This window comes from Heptranchias perlo, chromosome 28 (assembly GCF_035084215.1).
Source record: "Heptranchias perlo isolate sHepPer1 chromosome 28, sHepPer1.hap1, whole genome shotgun sequence".
NCBI classification, from domain to species: domain Eukaryota; kingdom Metazoa; phylum Chordata; class Chondrichthyes; order Hexanchiformes; family Hexanchidae; genus Heptranchias; species Heptranchias perlo.
The window spans coordinates 24,937,498-24,956,536 of NC_090352.1; the positions used below are offsets into that span (position 1 = coordinate 24,937,498).

The 19,039-nt window shown below is 41.2% G+C and overlaps 1 protein-coding gene across 1 annotated transcript in view; it reads left to right on the forward strand.

Moving 5' to 3' along the window:
- aatf (apoptosis antagonizing transcription factor) overlaps positions 1 to 19,039 on the forward strand; it is an 88,260-nt gene that overhangs the window by 50,752 nt on the left and 18,469 nt on the right. The window contains exons 9-11 of the mRNA XM_068008233.1: positions 717 to 784; positions 3,270 to 3,350; positions 4,800 to 4,871. Of these exons, the coding sequence (XP_067864334.1) occupies positions 717 to 784; positions 3,270 to 3,350; positions 4,800 to 4,871 (221 nt within the window). The remainder of the gene's footprint in view (positions 1 to 716; positions 785 to 3,269; positions 3,351 to 4,799; positions 4,872 to 19,039) is intronic.

A 19,039-nucleotide genomic window follows, 5' to 3' on the forward strand; every position in this document is an offset into this window, starting at 1 on the left:
GAGATAAAACTGCAACTATTGGGTTGCATTGTTGTTTACTTATATGGTGATTGTTCTTTTCTGAGCATTTTAAATTAATCCGATCAGAAATACAGCATGCTCAGTGTATTTACAGCACCAAACAACATTGTGTCCAGCAGTCATTTATTCATATTCTGCCTTGATTCAGTAAGAATACAAAAAGTGGTTTTAAAAATAACTTTGATAATGAAGTCACATAAGTCGTACGCTTAGCAGAGAGCTACAGAAATGTCTGGAGACCACAGATACCAAAGATAATTGTATTTGTGTGTTTTATCATTTCCTTCTCCTCTTCTCTCTTTCTCTCTCTCCCCCCCCCCCCCCCCACCAAACACACAACATACACAAAGCTAAAAAGTGCAGGTTTTAATACCTATGTAGATTGTCCTCTGCAAGTTGGAAAGCAGCTGGCCTTTTATGAGGCAAAGTTTTCTTGTTGGAGTACTGTTGGGCTTTAGCTTGTGGCTGTAATATAGTTTTTAACCTATTTTGGCTTCCATCTTGGATGTTTGCCATAAATATAGGAATTATGCTATCCCAAAAGGCAATGTGCTTACCCACTGCTCCATCTGTTTGCCCCACAATAACTTATAATAGGCTTGAAGAAAATGAATGGGCTGGTAAAGAGACAATTTCTAAAATTTGTAATTTGAAATCTAATCACTTAATTTTTTTAATCTCCTATTTTTACACAGCTCCTCAGAGAACTAATAGAGCGGAAGACTAGTGCTATAGATCCAAATGATCAGGTTGCTATGGGCCGGTAAGTGTTGAAAGGTAGCCCTAATTACCAAAGCTGGTTATGTTCATGGAGAGAAATTTAATGCTCCAAACATATTTTATATATAATTATCAAGAGATGAGTGTAAAAATTCAGTTAAATTTAGAATTTTCTGCATTTTGAGGCTTTATAATAAGATAATTGCAGATGAGGATGGCCATTCAGCTCATAATTCATCCATCCAGAAAGGCCCTACAATCCCCCATTAAGCTTAATTAAATTGGGCCTTATTCCTATGTCATTTAATTTTTATTTCAAAATTAGTTACTTTGCTAAAATTTTGTTTGGCCCTCTGAAATGAATGGCACCATAAAATTGAGTGTGTTCTGGAGTGTGGAATATCTAAACACTTAATTTCAGTTTAAGAAATTATGGTATTTTTGATTTTGGGCAGTAAATTGTGATTATTTGATAACTTGTTCAGCAAAAATTTCAGTGTTCACATCAGTGACCATACAGGAAAGAGGGACCCAAAAACTTTGAACTGTGATTAAAGTAATGCAGATTTACTTTTATGCAAAATCTGAATCAGATGAAAATTATTGTTTTACGCATGCAAGAGGATAGAGATGACCTTGTTGTCCATGACGACCTATTTGGTCTTGCAAAACTTTAATACTATCAAAATGGATGCAGTTACAGTTATGTGATCAGATCTCTATCCTTCCTAACTATATGTAATTTGGAATGAGTTGTTCAGAAGCTGGCAGAGCATTTACAAAGCCTGACAACTGGTGGTGGTAGTAAAGTCATCAGTATTGTAATTTCAACACAGACAATTTACAAAATAGGAACTTAAAATCAATCACTACCTTAACACGAGTCTGTCACCCACCCTCAACTCTGCCAGCACAGTAATCCAGAATTAAAACTGGGGGAAGGAACTGTATTCAGAAATTTTCACTCACTTAAAACGGTGATTTTTCCAGGCAGTGCCTAATGACATGATCGGGAAAGTGAAGTTGAGGTCGAAGATCAGCCATGATCTTATTGAATGGTGGCACAAGCTTGAGGGGCCATGTTTGTTATGTTCCTATTTCTTATGTTCTTGTGATGAGCTCAGTGTCATGTTTGTGGAGGGTAATGGTATTAACTGGGTGATGAATAAGGTAACCCAACAGAGAGTTTACTGCACATTATCAAACATTTAAAATAAAAACTGACACCTTGAAACCAAGTACGTGCAAATACTCTTGGATAATGCAATGAAATTGTATTCCCTTGAAAATAGACGATTGAGGGCTGATCTAATTGAGGTGTTTAAAATGATAAAAGGATTCAGCTAGGGTGGATACAGAGATCCTATTTCCTCTGGTTGGCGAATGCAGAACAAAGGGGAATAATAAAATTAGAGCCTGGCCATTCAGCAGTGAAATCAGCAAGCTCTTCTACGCACAGGGTAGTAGAAATCTGGAACTCTGTCCCCCAAAAGGTTGTGGATGCTGGGTCAATTGAAACTTACAAAATTGAGATCAGTAGATTTTTGTTAGGTTACGGTATCGAGATATGGAACAAAAGTGGGTAAATGGAATTGAGGTACAAATCAGTCATAATCTAATTGAATGGCGGAACAAGCTCGAGGGGCTGAAAGGCCTACTTCTGTTTCTGTGCTCACATGAAATAACTTTGCATGTGACCAATTCTGTATTTCACATACGTAAAAACACATACACAAAATATTTGTAAAGTTAATTGTTTCTGATAGCCCAGTGGGTAAAGTTCCTGTTCAGTGGAGTGCAAAGCCATAATAACAGAAGGACCCAGGTTCAATTCCTGATCTGTCCTGAGTTAGTTGATAACCGTTGGGGATCTACAGTTAGTGCTCTACAGTTGGTATCAATGTCCCTGCACTAGGTAGGGAAAAATCAGCCAGGACTTCCATTTCTGATTGCCATTCTGTGAAACCAGATCCAGCGGAAGTCAGTACCTTCAAGAAAGAAAGGAGGAAAGTTGTGATGGGGATTATATATCTAACTTTTAAATGTAATTTAAAAAATTCTTGTAACTTGTCTGCCATCTACACTTCAGTGCTGCCAAGTAGGCACATTGTCTGCTTCCAAACAGCTGCTTATTTCTCCCCTTGCCAAGAGGCAAGAGGAACTACTTTAACATGATTCACAGCAAAGTTCCTCCTTGTACAGGGAGATTCAGCATAGATAGAAAGTTGGATGACAGACAGGAAACAGTTAGTGTAAAAAGGTGTTGCATGGATTGTTGAAGGCTTGGAAGTGGTGGGCTCCAGGGATCAGTGCTTGGTCCACTTTTGTTCTCGGTGTGTATATATAGATGATTTGGACTTGGGCATCGGGAGCACAATCTCAAAATTCGCTGACAACACAATAGTAGGAACTCTGTAAAATGGAGATCAAACATTCACCTGTGCCTATAATGTTCTTATAACTGGTTCTGTGCTTTTTCTCTGTTTGTTTTTCACTCCCGTTCTAATAATATTTGTTCATTTATATAGACAGTGGCTCGCTATTCAGAAGCTACGGAGTAAGATTAAGAAAAAAGTAGATACCAGAGCAAGCAAGGGCAGAAAAGTACGGTAAGTATATCCTGTCGATTTTGCTATGAGGAGTTAACATCAAGGTCCATTAGGAATACCTACTATATATACACACACAATATTGAATAGCATAGATCCATTTAAGGGGAAGCTAAATAAGCATGTGAAAGAAAGGAATAGAAGGATATCTTGATAGGGTTGGAGGAAAAGAGGGGGGAGGTGGCTCGTGTGAAGCATAAACAAATGGCATCGACCAGTTGGGACAAATGGCCTGTTTCTGTGCTGTAGACTATGTAATTCACTGTAATATGTAAGTATTCTAGTTCAGTTATCAAAAAGGAGAGTAAGACAGTAGCTTTATTTGGAAGGGATATAATACCTTCTACGAGGTTTACACCCCCTTTGCTCAATTCTTTTCCTTTGCTGATTATTTCCCTTCCGCCCCATTCTCCCCCTCCTTCGGCGCCATTCGCCCTCTCCAGCCTCGTCTTTTCTCATCTTTCTCTTCCCCCTCCCCAACAGCTTGCATTCAAAATAAAATTGGGGCAGTCTGACTGCTCCCAGAGCCCTACTGTTGCTACTCTTGATTATCTGTTAGGAGTAGGGCTGTCAAGTGATGAAAAAGATTAATCGTGATTAATCTAGCGATTAAAAATTTTAATCTGTTAATCTTGGTTTTAATCGCATATTTAATTGATACAATTACTGCATCCATCTCATTCAAATTTGTTTTATTACTGATGCTATTATTATTATGCAAAAACCAACCCAGTTGTTCTGTATTCTCTCCTCCCTTTTTCAAATCTAACCACTCAATGCACCATTGCCTGCTCCCAGATCTTAGCGTATGCTGCTCTGTGATCAGCCACTAGGAGCTGCAGGAAAGTTACTAGTTTTCAAATTTAACCCTCTCCATGTGGTAACAGTCAAGGTTTGCTCTGTGTCCCCCTCCCAAACCCTCAGCTGACATCAAGAATTCATTATCTTAGGAGAATTCTGGGTGTAAACCTCCATCCTAATACTTTGTGACAATGTTGTTCTTAATTTAAAGGTTAATAATACATGTTCTGCAGGCTTAACTTGAATTTGAAATGCATGATGTCAGTGTGATACAAACCAGATACTGTAATTTCTTGAAATGTTAGTTGTCTCTTTCAATAAATAGACTATCAACTTAAATGACCCTACTTAGGCTGTAATGAACTATCAAAAGCTGCATCTATGCCTAAACCTGTGTATGACTGATGTGAAAGAACATGTTTCAATGTTGTCTGCCCCTTTTGGACTGTAGGGCTCTATTTTGGAGAGAGTTGGTAAAGGAATGCCTCTTACCTTCAGATCTTTTTCCTTCAGATGACAGAGGGGAAAAATAATCCAATTATATAAATACTCCAACATTAGGTCATTATCTTTTAGGATAATAAAGCAAGTAAAATGAAATTGCCTAAATATCAGAAAAAAATAAATTTTTCATTTCTTTCCTATCAGATACCACGTTCACAACAAATTAGTGAGTTTCATGGCACCTATTGACCACGGTACAATGAACGATGATGCGAGGTAAGTAATAAATTACGATCATCAAATGTGTTTCATGGCACAATGATATTGACCTGTTCTTCAACCCATCACCCGCCCCTTCTCTTGTTATCAGATCACCATTTGTCACTGGCATCAAAGTATAGCCATGCCAGATCTACTGAAGTGATCTTGCTTCTTTCATTCTTCTAATTATAATGCTACAGAAAAGAGAAATCATCGTAAATTTATGATTGGCCCGAGGTACATCTCTTCACAGATTGACTACCATCAGTGGGCTTTAATCACTTTTGTGCTATCCTGCAGAGCAAACTGAGATATCATAATAGAAAATGTATGTTGGATTTGGAAAGCTATAAAAAAGTCTGCTATTTTCCATAATGGGTAGAAGTGCTGGAGTAATAGCTTTATGTTGCAGCTGAACTAACCTTTTTGGGAGATGGGGAACTCCAAAGCCCAGTCTGCTTTACTTTTTTTTAAATTCGTTCACGGGATGTGGGCGTCGCTGGCGAGGCCAGCATTTATTGCCCATCCCTAATTGCCCTTGAGAAGGTGGTGGTGAGCCGCCTTCTTGAACGGCTGCAGTCCGTGTGGTGACGGTTCTCCCACAGTGCTGTTAGGAAGGGAGTTCCAGGATTTTGACCCAGCGACAATGAAGGAACGGCGATATATTTCCAAGTCGGGATGGTGTGTGACTTGGAGGGGAACGTGCAGGTGGTGTTGTTCCCATGTGCCTGCTGCTCTTGTCCTTCTAGGTGGTAGAGGTCGCGGGTTTGGGAGGTGCTGTCGGAGAAGCCTTGGCGAGTTGCTGCAGTGCATCCTGTGGATAGTGCACACTGCAGCCACGGTGCGCCGGTGGTGAAGGGAGTGAATGTTCAGGGTGGTGGATGGGGTGCCAATCAAGCGGGCTGCTTTATCTTGGATGGTATCGAGCTTCTTGAGTGTTGTTGGAGCTGCACTCAGCCAGGCAAGTGGGGAGTATTCCATCACACTCCTGACTTGTGCCTTGTAGATGGTGGAAAGGCTTTGGGGAGTCAGGAGGTGAGTCACTCGCCGCAGAATACCCAGCCTCTGACCTGCTCTAGTAGCCACAGTATTTATATGGCTGGTCCAGTTAAGTTTCTGGTCAATGGTGACCCCCCAGGATGTTGATGGTGGGGGATTCGGCGATGGTAATGCCGTTGAATGTCAAGTGGAGGTGGTTAGACTCTCTCTTGTTGGAGATGGTCATTGCCTGGCACTTATCTGGCGCGAATGTTACTTGCCACTTGTGAGCCCAAGCCTGGATGTTGTCCAGGTCTTGCTGCATGCGGGCTCGGACTGCTTCATTATTTGAGGGGTTGCGAATGGAACTGAACACTGTGCAGTCATCAGCGAATATCCCCATTTCTGACCTTATGATGGAGGGAAGGTCATTGATGAAGCAGCTGAAGATGGTTGGGCCTAGGACACTGCCCTGAGGAACTCCTGCAGCAATGTCCTGGGGCTGAGATGATTGGCCTCCAACAACCACTACCATCTTCCTTTGTGCTAGGTATGACTCCAGCCACTGGAGAGTTTTTCCCCTGATTCCCATTGACTTCAATTTTACTAGGGCTCCTTGGTGCCACACTCGGTCAAATGCTGCCTTGATGTCAAGGGCAGTCACTCTCACCTCACCTCTGGAATTCAGCTCTTTTGTCCACGTTTGGACCAACGCTGTAATGAGATCTGGAGCCGAGTGGTCCTGGCGGAACCCAAACTGAGCATCGGTGAGCAGGTTATTGGTGAGTAAGTGTCGCTTGATAGCACTGTCGACGACACCTTCCATCACTTTGCTGATGATTGAGAGTAGACTGATGGGGCGGTAGTTGGCCGGATTGGATTTGTCCTGCTTTTTGTGGACAGGACATACCTGGGCAATTTTCCACATTGTCGGGTAGATGCCAGTGTTGTAGCTGTACTGGAACAGCTTGGCTAGAGGCGCAGCTAGTTCTGGAGCACAAGTCTTCAGCACTACAGCTGGGATGTTGTCGGGGCCCATAGCCTTTGCTGTATCCAATGCACTCAGCCGTTTCTTGATATCACGTGGAGTGAATCGAATTGGCTGAAGACTTAAATGTATGTCTTTGTATAAATGTGTAACTTTACAGAAAACTTAGCATTTGTAGATTCTGTAGCAATCAAATTAATGGTATTAACATATACTAAATTTGGCATACTTATCTTTTTATTTTTGTAATTTTGGAGGGATAACTCATTTATTCAAAAAGTATCACTGTTTGCTCATTATGGTGATTGATGATAAAGCTAGAGAAACATGGAAAATTTTTACTTCAAAACCCATAATGCTATAGACCAGAGAATTAGAGGGGTGGTGATGGTTCTCTGACAGTACATGTAATAAACCCCTTTATTTAGCTTCATTCCTACCTCTTTCTCCCACCCTCTATGCACAAGACGATTCCATTTGTTGCACTGTTGGTCCTACTGAGCTTCTGGAAGCTGACATTAGCAAATAAGTGCTGAATGTAGTCCATTAACAATGGCCAGCTGTGAGAGTTCAGTTTCACTTTCCTGAGATTTGGATCTCCAGAGGTAAAGGCCAGTAACTGAGATTACTGGTCATCGGCTATGACTCCTAACCAACTGAACCACCTGACCCCAAACTATAGTGAAACCTGATTATTTTCCTGAAATGAATCAGATTTTTACTTGGAAATTTGGAAATTATTTATGTTGTGATAACTTGTCAACAACCAACGTCCTGCTGTGCACACTTATTTCAAAAATCCATTGTCCTCAACAAGGTGGTTTCAGAATAAGTGGGAACACTTGAATATAAATTAGCTAGTAATATATTCATAAAATATAGCTTTTGGCATTCATTTTAATTTGGTTTGATTAATGCTGACAAGTACAAGTAAAGGGTAGGTTCCATTAAAGAATAAGGTGAGACAAGTTTCTTGATACTTACTCAACTCTTTCCAATTAGTTGTCATATTCTTCTAGTCCTCTGTGGAAATGTTAAAGCCAAAATGTTGCATATAAAATGAATAGCTAGTGACCCTGCACATTGAGAATGCTTGGAGAAACCACCAGCCTGTGCCAGCTTGTAGAGGTTGTGGGGAACCATTCAGAATCCTGTGTTAAAGAGGCAACCAGGCTTATGGACAGCTGTTTACTCTGGGGGTAACAATTGTATTTTTATATCATACTTCTACTGATGAAATTATTTCAATGTTCATTAAGAAGTGGTCCTGTGAATAATGAGTGCTTATCGCCAGATATGGAATGTACTTGGGTTAAAAAGATATTTTTAAATTTATGATGTGCTTTGATGGAAATATTCTTTATTCGGTTGAGTATCATCAGCTTTTGCCTCGGGCACGCTGTGGATTGGAGTGTCTGCCTTTAGGTTTTTTGAGTAGAAGGGGGTGGGGTAGAAATGACATTATCCACTAGACCACAGCAAGGAGGACAGTTGTGGAGCAGTAATAGGCCCATGGCTTAAAATGGTCTGTCCTTCTAACTTCTGGAAGTTGTGTATGTATTTGGTATGTTGGCACCTAGAAGAGAGCATTATCAAAAAAGTCCTGCTGTTGTAGGGTTGTGTATTTGGATTGTGATGGAACAAATGGAAGCCACTTTAGGGTTGTACTAAATCAGCAAGATTTGATTTTTGCAAGCATTATATGTTCAGTACTGTTGATTAGGTTTGTGTACCCATTTGAAATGACAAGTGAACTATATTCTAGGCTCTCATGTCTGGAAAATATACTTTTTGTGACAGTAAAGGACTAGAGAAGAAATTGAATAGTCCTTTTGTGGCTCCTGAATTCCAAGATGTCTATAATCAGGACTAATTTTTATTGAATAAGAGATGTGATATTTATGGATCACACCTGGACCATTAACTACATGTATAATTGATAATTTGATTGAATTATATATTAAGTTTTCTCTGGAGGATTTTGCAATATATACTAATTAATTATAAATTTTCTTGCTGTAGTAGCAGGCAGTATATAGACTTAATGAGATTTTGTTCTAAAGGATGCATGGCCGTGTTGCTCATTTACTAAGATACGTAATTAAAGGAGATTGGCTGAAAAACAGATAAAATCACCATAAATGAAGCTAAGCAGCTGCCTTCATTTTAATGTATTGTTATTGCTTGTTTCTTTAATTCCTCCATTTTGCAGCTTCTACATATTTAAATAATAAACATTTTCTCCTCCCTGGAGATAATTCAGAGGCCAGATTTTTCCATGACCACAATTGATGCTTCTATGGCCAGGTTCAAAAAAATCACAACTCAGGAAGGTCCTTTAATTCTCTCCCTCCCACTTCCTTCCTTACCTGGCAAAAGTAGAATTTGCTTCCATGGAGCACTCTGACGTGTAAGTGAAGCACATGTGCTTGATTGACAGGTAGGCAGTGATTTGAGCTCATAACCTTCTGGTTGGGAGTCAAATGCTCAATCATTTTAGTTATTAGTTCATCTATCTCCAGACAGTGGAACCTACTTGTTACAGATCCCTTGAGGAAAGCAGATTTTCATGATCCTGGGAGCAGAAGAGTTCAAATCTGAGATGATCCCTTGAAAAGGATTAAGAATGAGTTTTATTGCATTGTTTTCTTTCTTGTTCCATTGGCTAATTTTATTTTCTTTGTCTCCTTTTTTGGAACCTGAGGTATGAGATGAATATAAGGTGATGCACATGAAAATATATGATTGGATTATGAACTAATACAATAGTGTTAGTTTTTAGTTTTTGAATTACTCCTCAATAGCTAACTTGTCAGCAAAATTGCTAATACACCTATTGTGATTCAGTTGCTGATAGTGTTTTTATTTGCAGTTGTTCTTTGTCATATATAATGTAGTATGCAGTATGCAAGGTTCATTGTGATGATAAGTTGGTCTTGTAGTATGCTTTGGCTTATCGGTGACCTGGGGATTGACTGTGAGAAGTGGTGACTGCTGTGCTTCAATGCAGGGTCACATGGCTTTGGTTGTGCCTCCACACCTTTATGACAATCTGGACATTAAGAAAAATACAGCAGTACTCCTACAACCTCCACTGGAGCCAGCTGTCTAACTGGGAACTACAGCTGCGTTCTCACTCAAGCAGTTTAACTCAGATTCCCAAGCAGCGGGTTGTATGATGAGACACACTGTTGCATCTGCCACCTTCCTTGACAAGACTCGTTGGATTAAGGAAAAACAATCTTTACTCCCCCCTGCACCCCCCCCCCCCCCAAATAGTATATCTGCAATCTCCAGTCAAGTCTCATTAGTTCTTTAAGTAAGTTCACTATCGCAAAACTGTGCATAATTGAAATCATTTGCTACTCTAATCTTTTGTGTGCGAGGATGAAATTTGATTCATTAGAATATTAAGGGAAAATAGGTGGCACAATGGGTTAGGAGACTTTACTTTGACCTTTTGATCTGGGTTTGAATACAGCCCTGACTGAATTGAAAGTATCTTCCCTTTGTTGGCTTAGAGTTATGAAGGCAAGATTTAGAGTCTGCTTAAGCTGCTAAAATACCTACCACACTTTTTTCATTCAGTAATTAGTAACACTCATTCTGATTTTTCCCATCACCACGTCTGCTTTTCAGAGTTAGAAACTGGCCTAAACTCCACCTTCTATTCATAACTTCACATACTTGCTCATCAGTTCTTTTTTAATCTTTTTATAGGGATGTTATTAAAAGTTGCACTGACATATAAAACATGCATACTGATAAATACCATATACATTCTTCTTTGCAATTAGCTGATTGCAATGCTTGAACTGTCAGATGCCTTGTACCCTTATCTATGGTCTATCTGACAAGTAGCAATAGACAGGGCAAGTATGCAACACAGATTTAATCAGTTTTTACAAGAGCAATATTTTAAGTTATTTTACCTTTTAACGGTGTCATTAAGGAGCCTCATTACTCTTTTATTAGAGCGTTGTAACTCACTCTATTCTTATCAGATTACAAAATGAACATAACTCATGCCACATATTAGATCTCTTGTAAAGGGATTACAGCCTTGCATTAACTCAGATTGACACGGTTTATAATTTGCTTGTTGATACACATGCAGCGATGTCATGCATTTGACCTGCAGCAGCGTGGAGGAAAGGGACACCCATACATCATCATTAAAGATGGCATCCGCTAAAGAATCAGAGCCACAGGGTCTTCCTGCAGTAATTGTCACGAAGGACAAAGGAGGCACTTTCAAGTGCAAGCTGAAATCTAAAGTCTAGTTTAAATATGAATGCTTGAGCATTTGGTAGCATTGAAAATCTTCAATGGATTCAGTAGAACAATTTCAATCTTTGATTATAACTTTGCTCACTTCAAACCTATTCAGTGAGTTTTAATGATCTGCTATTTTGCTTTGAAAGAAGTTTTTTTCCCCTCAGAATATTGATAAGGTTTTGTTTGTCTTTACACAGCAAACCCCTTAAATAAGTCTTTCTTTTCAGTATTCATCTGAAATATTTTTTAATTCAAATATATTTTTTTACTATTAAACAGTACATTCCTAGGTTGTCCTTGAAAACTCTGTTGAAATAATGTTGCGTTTTGGATATATATTGTATATTTTTCACCAGTCCACCAGTAAAGGTGGCTGATTTCTGTGCTTGACTTCCTTAAAAGGCATGGTTGAGTCATGAACACAATTGAAGCTGGATATTTCCTGTAGTCAAATACATTTTAAAAGAAACTTGCCAACAAAAATAAATTTTATAAAGACAATTGGCTGCTGTTTTTAAATTAACATTCAAAGTGAAGTTGCATTAATTTGTGGTCTACAGAACTGAACATAAAGGTTATTGACTCACCTGTATTTTTTGGTGACTTGGGACATATCAAGCTTGAAAGATCCCATCCAACTAAGCTCCTAGGTGGGGATTGAAGAGCAATTTTCCAGAGTATTTTTTGCCGTTATTGGCCCTGGGTCTGTCTCTGGCTTTTTTGCCTCTCCAGGAGATTACATGGCTGCGACAGGGTGAGTAGTGTCTAGTCATGATGTTCCAGCCGTCATGATGTTCCAGCCGTCATGAGTGTGGGACAGGCTTGATGGACCAACTGCTGTTTTCCTGCCGGTCAATTTCGTATGTTCATTAATGTCATATGTTGAGAGGGGTGTGTGCATGTATAACGCTGTCAAAGAAAATAGTGATTTGTTCCCAAAATATGTTTAGTAAAATCGTGCCCAATTTGATGAACAGAACTAGTATGCAAGGAGTATAGGTTAAATTAGTTTCGCAGTCAGTTTTTCTGATTTGATACAAGAATGGTGTTTATGCAAAAGGAAGAGTAGCTATTGAGAAAATAGTTTCACAATAAATGATGCGATAACCCCATTAACAATTTGACGTTTCATTTGAATCTGGTGTCATATAGGATTTTATCAACAGGAACCTCAAGATTTGGCAGCACAATCTGCTGAAGGCAAAGAACACTGAAGAAAAGCTGGCACAGGATTTTCAAAGTCAATTGTAAGAAAAGTAGAGATTTCATCTGATGAGGGCTGCAGCTTTCAGCAGTTGAAATTATAGGGACCTGGCCAATCTTTGAAAAGAGCTGCATTTCAATTGGAAAACCATTAATTGCAGCTAATTGGATTAATATTTCCTTTGAGCTCTCTGCAAGTGATGATTGTTAAAAATGAAATCTGTTTCAGCCAGAAACAAATTTGCTTTAATCAGTGAGCACAATGATCTGCTGTTCAGGTAATCCAAGATGCCAGAGAGCAGTGGGTCTGCTGATAGTAAAGCTTTATTATAGTCAGAAAATTCCAGTATCCCTATTATTAGCTATATACCTAAATATAATAATCTTGTGATGAAATTGCAACTCGCTCACTATCAACTTTGTGAAAAACCTTACTGCCAATCTTTCATTGTTTAGCCCAGATCAATGGAAGGTAGTACTTAATTATTATATGAATTTATTATGTTGCCTAAGGCTGCAGTTATACTGCATATACTGATCTGAGACCATTTTGTGTTCCAATGCATGATGGTCACATAATCCAAGATAAACAGCCATTCAGATTTTTGTGACCTTTTCAGCAATTCCAAAGCCATTTCCAAGATACGGCAAATATTATGGATGTCCACATGATGCATGCACTTTTTATTTGTTCTTGGGATGTTGGTAATGCTGACAAGGCCACATTTAATGCCCATTCCCTATTGTCTTGAGAAGGTGATGGGCCTTCTCCTTGAACTGCTGCTGTTCTTGTGATGTTGCTCCCATAATAATGTTAGGTAGGGAATTTCAGGATATTGATCCTGCGACATTGGAGGAACAATGGTATATGCCCAAGTCAGAGTGGTGAATGACTTGCAGGTAATGCTGTTCCCATGACATTGCTGCTCTTGTCCTTCTCTGTGGTAGAGTGCACAATGGAGGGAGGTGCTGCTGAAGTAACCTTAGTGAGTTGCTGCAGTGCACATCATACCAAAAGTAGGCATTGAAAGTAAAAACCTTTACTAAGCATATGACTATAGGTGCAACAAGAAACAGTCTTCAATATATGTGTATATATGCAGTATTGGGCATTCACCTGACGACGTCCTGCTAGTCACCTGAGTTTCGGGAGTCCAGAATTCATACCATGGTCTGTGAGCTGAAAAATGAATTCGGCTACACCCACCAACCTGCTGAGACTTTCACTCCTCCGACTTTACTGTGCTATCCAGTCAGATGCCTGATCTGACTCCAGAGTCATATTGTCACTATTTCTTCACAGCAAGGCAGTATAACTGCGACCTAAATTGCAAGTTTCTTTTAAAATGTGTTTGGCTACAGGAAGTATCCAGCTCCAAACAGCCATCTTTGGCAGACGTATGTGAGCTGTTTGCCCAGATCCTAGCTGTAGGCTGATGACATACTTTACTGAAACATGATCCTGAGATTGGCCAACTGCTTACTGTTATTACATAGAATTACCACACAGAAACAGGTTATTCGGCCCAACCAGTCTGTGTTCGTGTTTATTGTCCACATGGGCAGTAGTCCTAATCCCATGTAGTCCTACTCTTGACATATTCCTTTGTTCCCGTTTCCTTTAACCGCCTATCTAACCTATTCTTAAATGTTGACATGGGGCTCGATTTTTGGACGTCCGAGCCGGCGGGTTCGTGGCTGGTAGGGGGGGGGGGGGGCTCCGAAAATCGGTGATTCCTGGGACGGGTCCGGAGCCCGGTTCCAACCCACCCACTTCCGGGTTCCCCAGTGATGTGCTTAGATGCGCGCGCAGACCGCCGCATGCGGGACTCCCGCCGGCAATTAAAGCCGGCGGGGTCCCACTTAAACCAATTAATTAGATAGTTCAGGTCGTTAGCAGACCTGATTTGTAGGATATTTTAGGAGGGGTGGGATTTTCATCTCAACTGAGTGTGTTTCCCCTGCTGGGGGAAACACTCCCAGTTGAAATGGACGTGTTGCAGCCACCAGCCTGTGGCAGCTGCAAAGGTCCATTTGACAGGTGGGGGTGGGTGGTGGAGGGGAGACCCTCACTCATTGCAGGAGGCCACCATGTCACTTTGGACAAAGTTTGGCCTCTACCACCTTCCTCCTAATAATAAAATTCACCAACTTGAAACCTCAACCCCGGTGTGCAGACACATTTACCTATCTTGCGGACCCCCTCAAACGTACATCTTTCGGATGGGGGCCGCCATAGCTGCAGTCATGACCTCCTTGGAGGACCAACAGAATCACCGGCCTTGCCAGCCACGCCATCCACCTCTGACACGTGGAGCTCCACAACACAGTGCTGTGACACATCCACCTGCACAGCAGGAGGGAGGGAAACCGCAGAAAGAGATGCGTCGCAGAAGGCACTACCCTCGCCGAGGCTTAGCTTCCTGGACCTCTCTGAGCAGCAGTGCACACGGAGGCTGAGTCATTCGTCATTTAGTCGTGGACATCTGCAGCCTCCTTCATGCCGAGCTGCTCCCGGCTGGCCCGAGCACCATCTTCTTACCCATCACTGTCAAAGTCACCACTGCCCTCAACAACTTCACCACATTCTTCCAGGGTGCCACCGGGGACATCGCCGACGTCTCTCAGTCGTTTGCACAAAAGAGCCCTGCAAATACACCTACACCCACTCTGCAGTGACACAATGGGTGGCATTGGTTGTGGGTCTTCATGGTGATCCTCAGGAAAGGGCATTATTGTACAAACCAGACAAGATTTGCAAAGATGTGGCAGTAGTGGTGACACTATAATATGTAATGTGAGTTGATCAGAAATCAATTATAAGTAAAAACCACGACAAACCCTCAAACACCCTTATGCATCCCCTTCATTCTCGCGACATGTTTGCCTTACACATGTGATGCATGCCCTGTGGCTGCAGCACAGGTAGTGGCAGGTTGGGTGAGGCTGACTGTGAAAGAGATACATGAGACAGAGCCATGAGATTGTATGAGGATTGGGTTGAGTGGTAATGGTGGGATGAGTACTGGCGAGGTGAGTAAGTGCAGGTAAGATGAGGATGAGCTTTGAGTGGGTGTGAGGAGTGATGTGATAGAGTAGTGTTGGCGGTGGGGCCGGTGACGTGGCAGATGGAGTAAGTGTACTCACTTCGGCTGACCTACTTAGGTCATTGAAGCACCTCCTGCACTGGATGCAGATGCGTGATATGTTGGTGCTGGTGACCTCTTCTGCCACCTCGAGCCAGGCCTTCATGGTGGCAGAAGCAGGCCACTTCCTCCCATCTGCCGGGGAGAAGATCTCTATCCTCCCCCTCCTCCTCACCCCATCCAGTAGGACCTGGAGTGAGGCATCATTAAACCTGGGAGCAGCCTTCCCCCTGGGCTGCTCCATGCTGTAATTTTGGCTCCTTTCTGCAGCATCAGTCAGTGGAGGACTGCCTCTTTAAATATGGCTTCTCCAGCTGACAGCCTATGATGCGGGTGCGCAGTCCGTCCACTGTGCAGCTTTCCAGCGCGAAACCCGGAAGCCAAGGTAAGTGGCTTCAATTAGGCTGCAATCGCGTGCGGAACACCCCGAATTCACTGGGCGTGTTATCCACGCGCCCAGTCGACCCCCCCCGCTGCCAACCCGCCTCCCTCCTAATATCACGCCCATGGTCTCTGTTTCAGTCACAGGTGCTAGAAGAATATTTCACAGCCTGTATGTGTGTAAAAAAAATAAAGTTTCTCCTCTCTGTCTTCAATTTACACTTAATTTTACACATGTCCTATGTACCACACCCCTCAACTACTGGAAACAATCTGTTTCTATCACTGTCCAATTTTTAAACATTTTCATCAAATCACTCCTTAATCTCCTGTTCTAATGAAAACAGCCCTAATTTTTTAAGTGTTTCTTCGTATTTGTACTTCATACTAGGCGGCATCCTATTGTACATTCTCCATTTCCTCAACATCCATCCTATAGTGTTTAGCCCAAAACTCAGTACACCATCTGTGGCCTTACCAAGGTTTCATATCGCTTCACGATTACATCTAGACTTTTATATTCTATATATTTTTTTATTCGTTCATTGGATGTGGGCATCACTGGCAAGGCCAGCATTTATTGCTCATCCCTAATTGCATTTCTTAACATAAAATCCAGTATTCCGTTAGCTTTTTATTTAATGGCCGTTCCCACTTGAGGCGCTGTTTTTAATGTCTTGAACCGGAATCCCAAAATCCAAATCTTTAACACCATCCAACTTTTCCCCATTCAAAGTATAATTATTTTTTTTAACCAAAATGTTCCACCTCAAATTTACTAATATTGAGTTCCATTTGCCACTTTTTGCCCATTCCACCATGGTATCAATATCCCCTTGCAGCTTCCTTTGGTGCTCCTATTTTAGTATTATCTGCAGATTTGGACACCACAACCCCCAGTCCTGTATCCAAATCATTGACACACACAGTGAACAGAAGTGATCCCAGATCAGACCCTGTAGGACACGGCTACTCTCTTCCAACCATTGAGAAACTACCCTTAACTCCTACTTTTTGTTTCCTTTCTTCTAATCAGTTTTTAATCCAGTTTGCTGTCCTCCCTCTAATTCCACACCCCTTAATCTTCTCTAATACTCTCCTGTGTGGTACCATGTCAAAGACTTGCTGAAGGTTCATGTACACCACATCCACTACATTTTCCCCATCCACCACATCCGTCACCTTCTCAAAGAGTTTTATCAGGTTGAACTTGAACTGAGTTTGTTTACAATTTTAGCAAGCTTGTCAGTCAATAACACTCAATCACCCCATTTCTGATACATTATAACTCCGCATAAAGTGACAGGCAATTTTTAAAAATAAATTAGAATATGTAAATTTGTCATGTTGTAACTACACCCTCTGCCCATTAATGGAAAAAGTTGACAGGAAGTGCATGTAGGCTTAAGATTTTTAATATAGATATTTGAGATGTGGCTGGCACTTTAAATTTGATTACTGCGTGCTGAGAGAAACCCTCAGCTGTCTGTCTCTTTGCAGAGTTGTTTTCTACATGGTGGAGAGGCTACATATTGTTTGGTATGTAAAATGTCACTTCAAAGCCATTATTCCTATACAAATACTGTACATTTTGATTGTAAAGCAAGTAGAAATGACTTAACACAGACTTTGTCCATTGTCCTGAAATCAATCAATTTAGCTAACATGAAATAGGCCGGGGCCTCTCATCTGGCTGGAGTTCAGGAGACCATCGCTTTAATTTGATAAGCTTGGTTCAACTATGAGAGCACCTTTTTGTGTTCCTGTATTTCAGCTTTGAACTTCAAAGGTATGAAAGGTCTATCCCAGGCTGTGTGCTCCCAGCTCAGCAGTATTTTCAGAGTACATTGAGATGGAGATTAATACTTAAAGACTCCATAGTGGTTGGATGATACCTCATGTTACAAATGCTTAGTATTACTAAGAAAGTTAAAGTGATGGTCTCCTAATCTCCACCCAAATGTAAGGCATTTTGTTATTTTTATATATCCTAGTTGTGAAATCTGCTGTATTGATTTTCTGCTTCTGTCTAATTCTTACTTTTAATAAACTGGATATTTAGTTTATAGCCATTCATTAGATCAGATATTTGTTCTTGAGCTATCCAAAAACTTGGAACAGGCTTGTGTCAGTTCACTAAGCTATTACAGTAAAGAGGAATCATGTTCAACCCCCTCATCAGAGCCCATGGCTGAATTCTACCAAGCCTGTGCCTGAAGTATCTGAGCACAACCATGCTGTAGATTCTCGATACAGTTCAAGGGCAGGGATTTACAGTCACGTGAGGTCCCAGCTACAAGAAAATAATTTTTAGGCGCATTATTTCAGACGATGCAGTCGAAGGTTTTTCTGCGTTCAAACTAGTTTCTAGTACTTAGGGGAAGATCCCAGTGAGAGGTTATTTAATGCTTAGATGTCTGATCTGTTCAAGTTCCCAATATGCAGGTTTTTATGCAACCACTTCTGCTGAACCTACTCCAATAATGGGGTTTTCTTGTGAAGCTTCCCTTTCCCAGTCAGCATGGATTGGTTTGGCCTTGGACCTCACATGATGATCACAGGAGTGTGCAACAGGTAATTTCCCCCATTCCAGATGATGGTAACAATCAATGTGTCCTTGGCACAATGGCCACTCTTTTGCAGGACACCGGGGCTAAGGTGGACAAAAGAGAACAGAAACATAGAAAATAGGAGCAGGAGTAGGCCATTCGGCCCTTCGAGCTTGCTCCGCCATTCAATATGATCATGGCTGATCCTCTATCTCAATACCATATTTCCGCTCTCTCCCCATACCCGTTGATGCCTTTTGTGTCTAGAAATCTATCTAGCTCCTTCTTAAATATATTCAGTGGCTTGGCCTCCACAGCCTTCTGTGGTAGAGAATTCCACAGGTTCACCACCCTCTGAATGAAGAAATTTCTCCTCATCTCAGTCCTAAATGTCCTACCCCGTATCCTGAGACTGTGACCCCTCGCAATTCACCTACTACATCAAATCAGTTGGAATTAAAGATAGTAATGCCAGCACTGGAACACTTTCAGACCATAGTACAGAGCAAGCTAGTGTGTATGTGGTCGAATGACACTATCAACAAGCAGAGAGGGGCGGGGGGAAAAGGCAGAATGGAAGAGGGTGCTCGTTCCTGGTCTCGAGATGCAAACCTACTAGTGCATTAGTGTTTGGGTCACTAGGCTATTCTCATAGCTCAG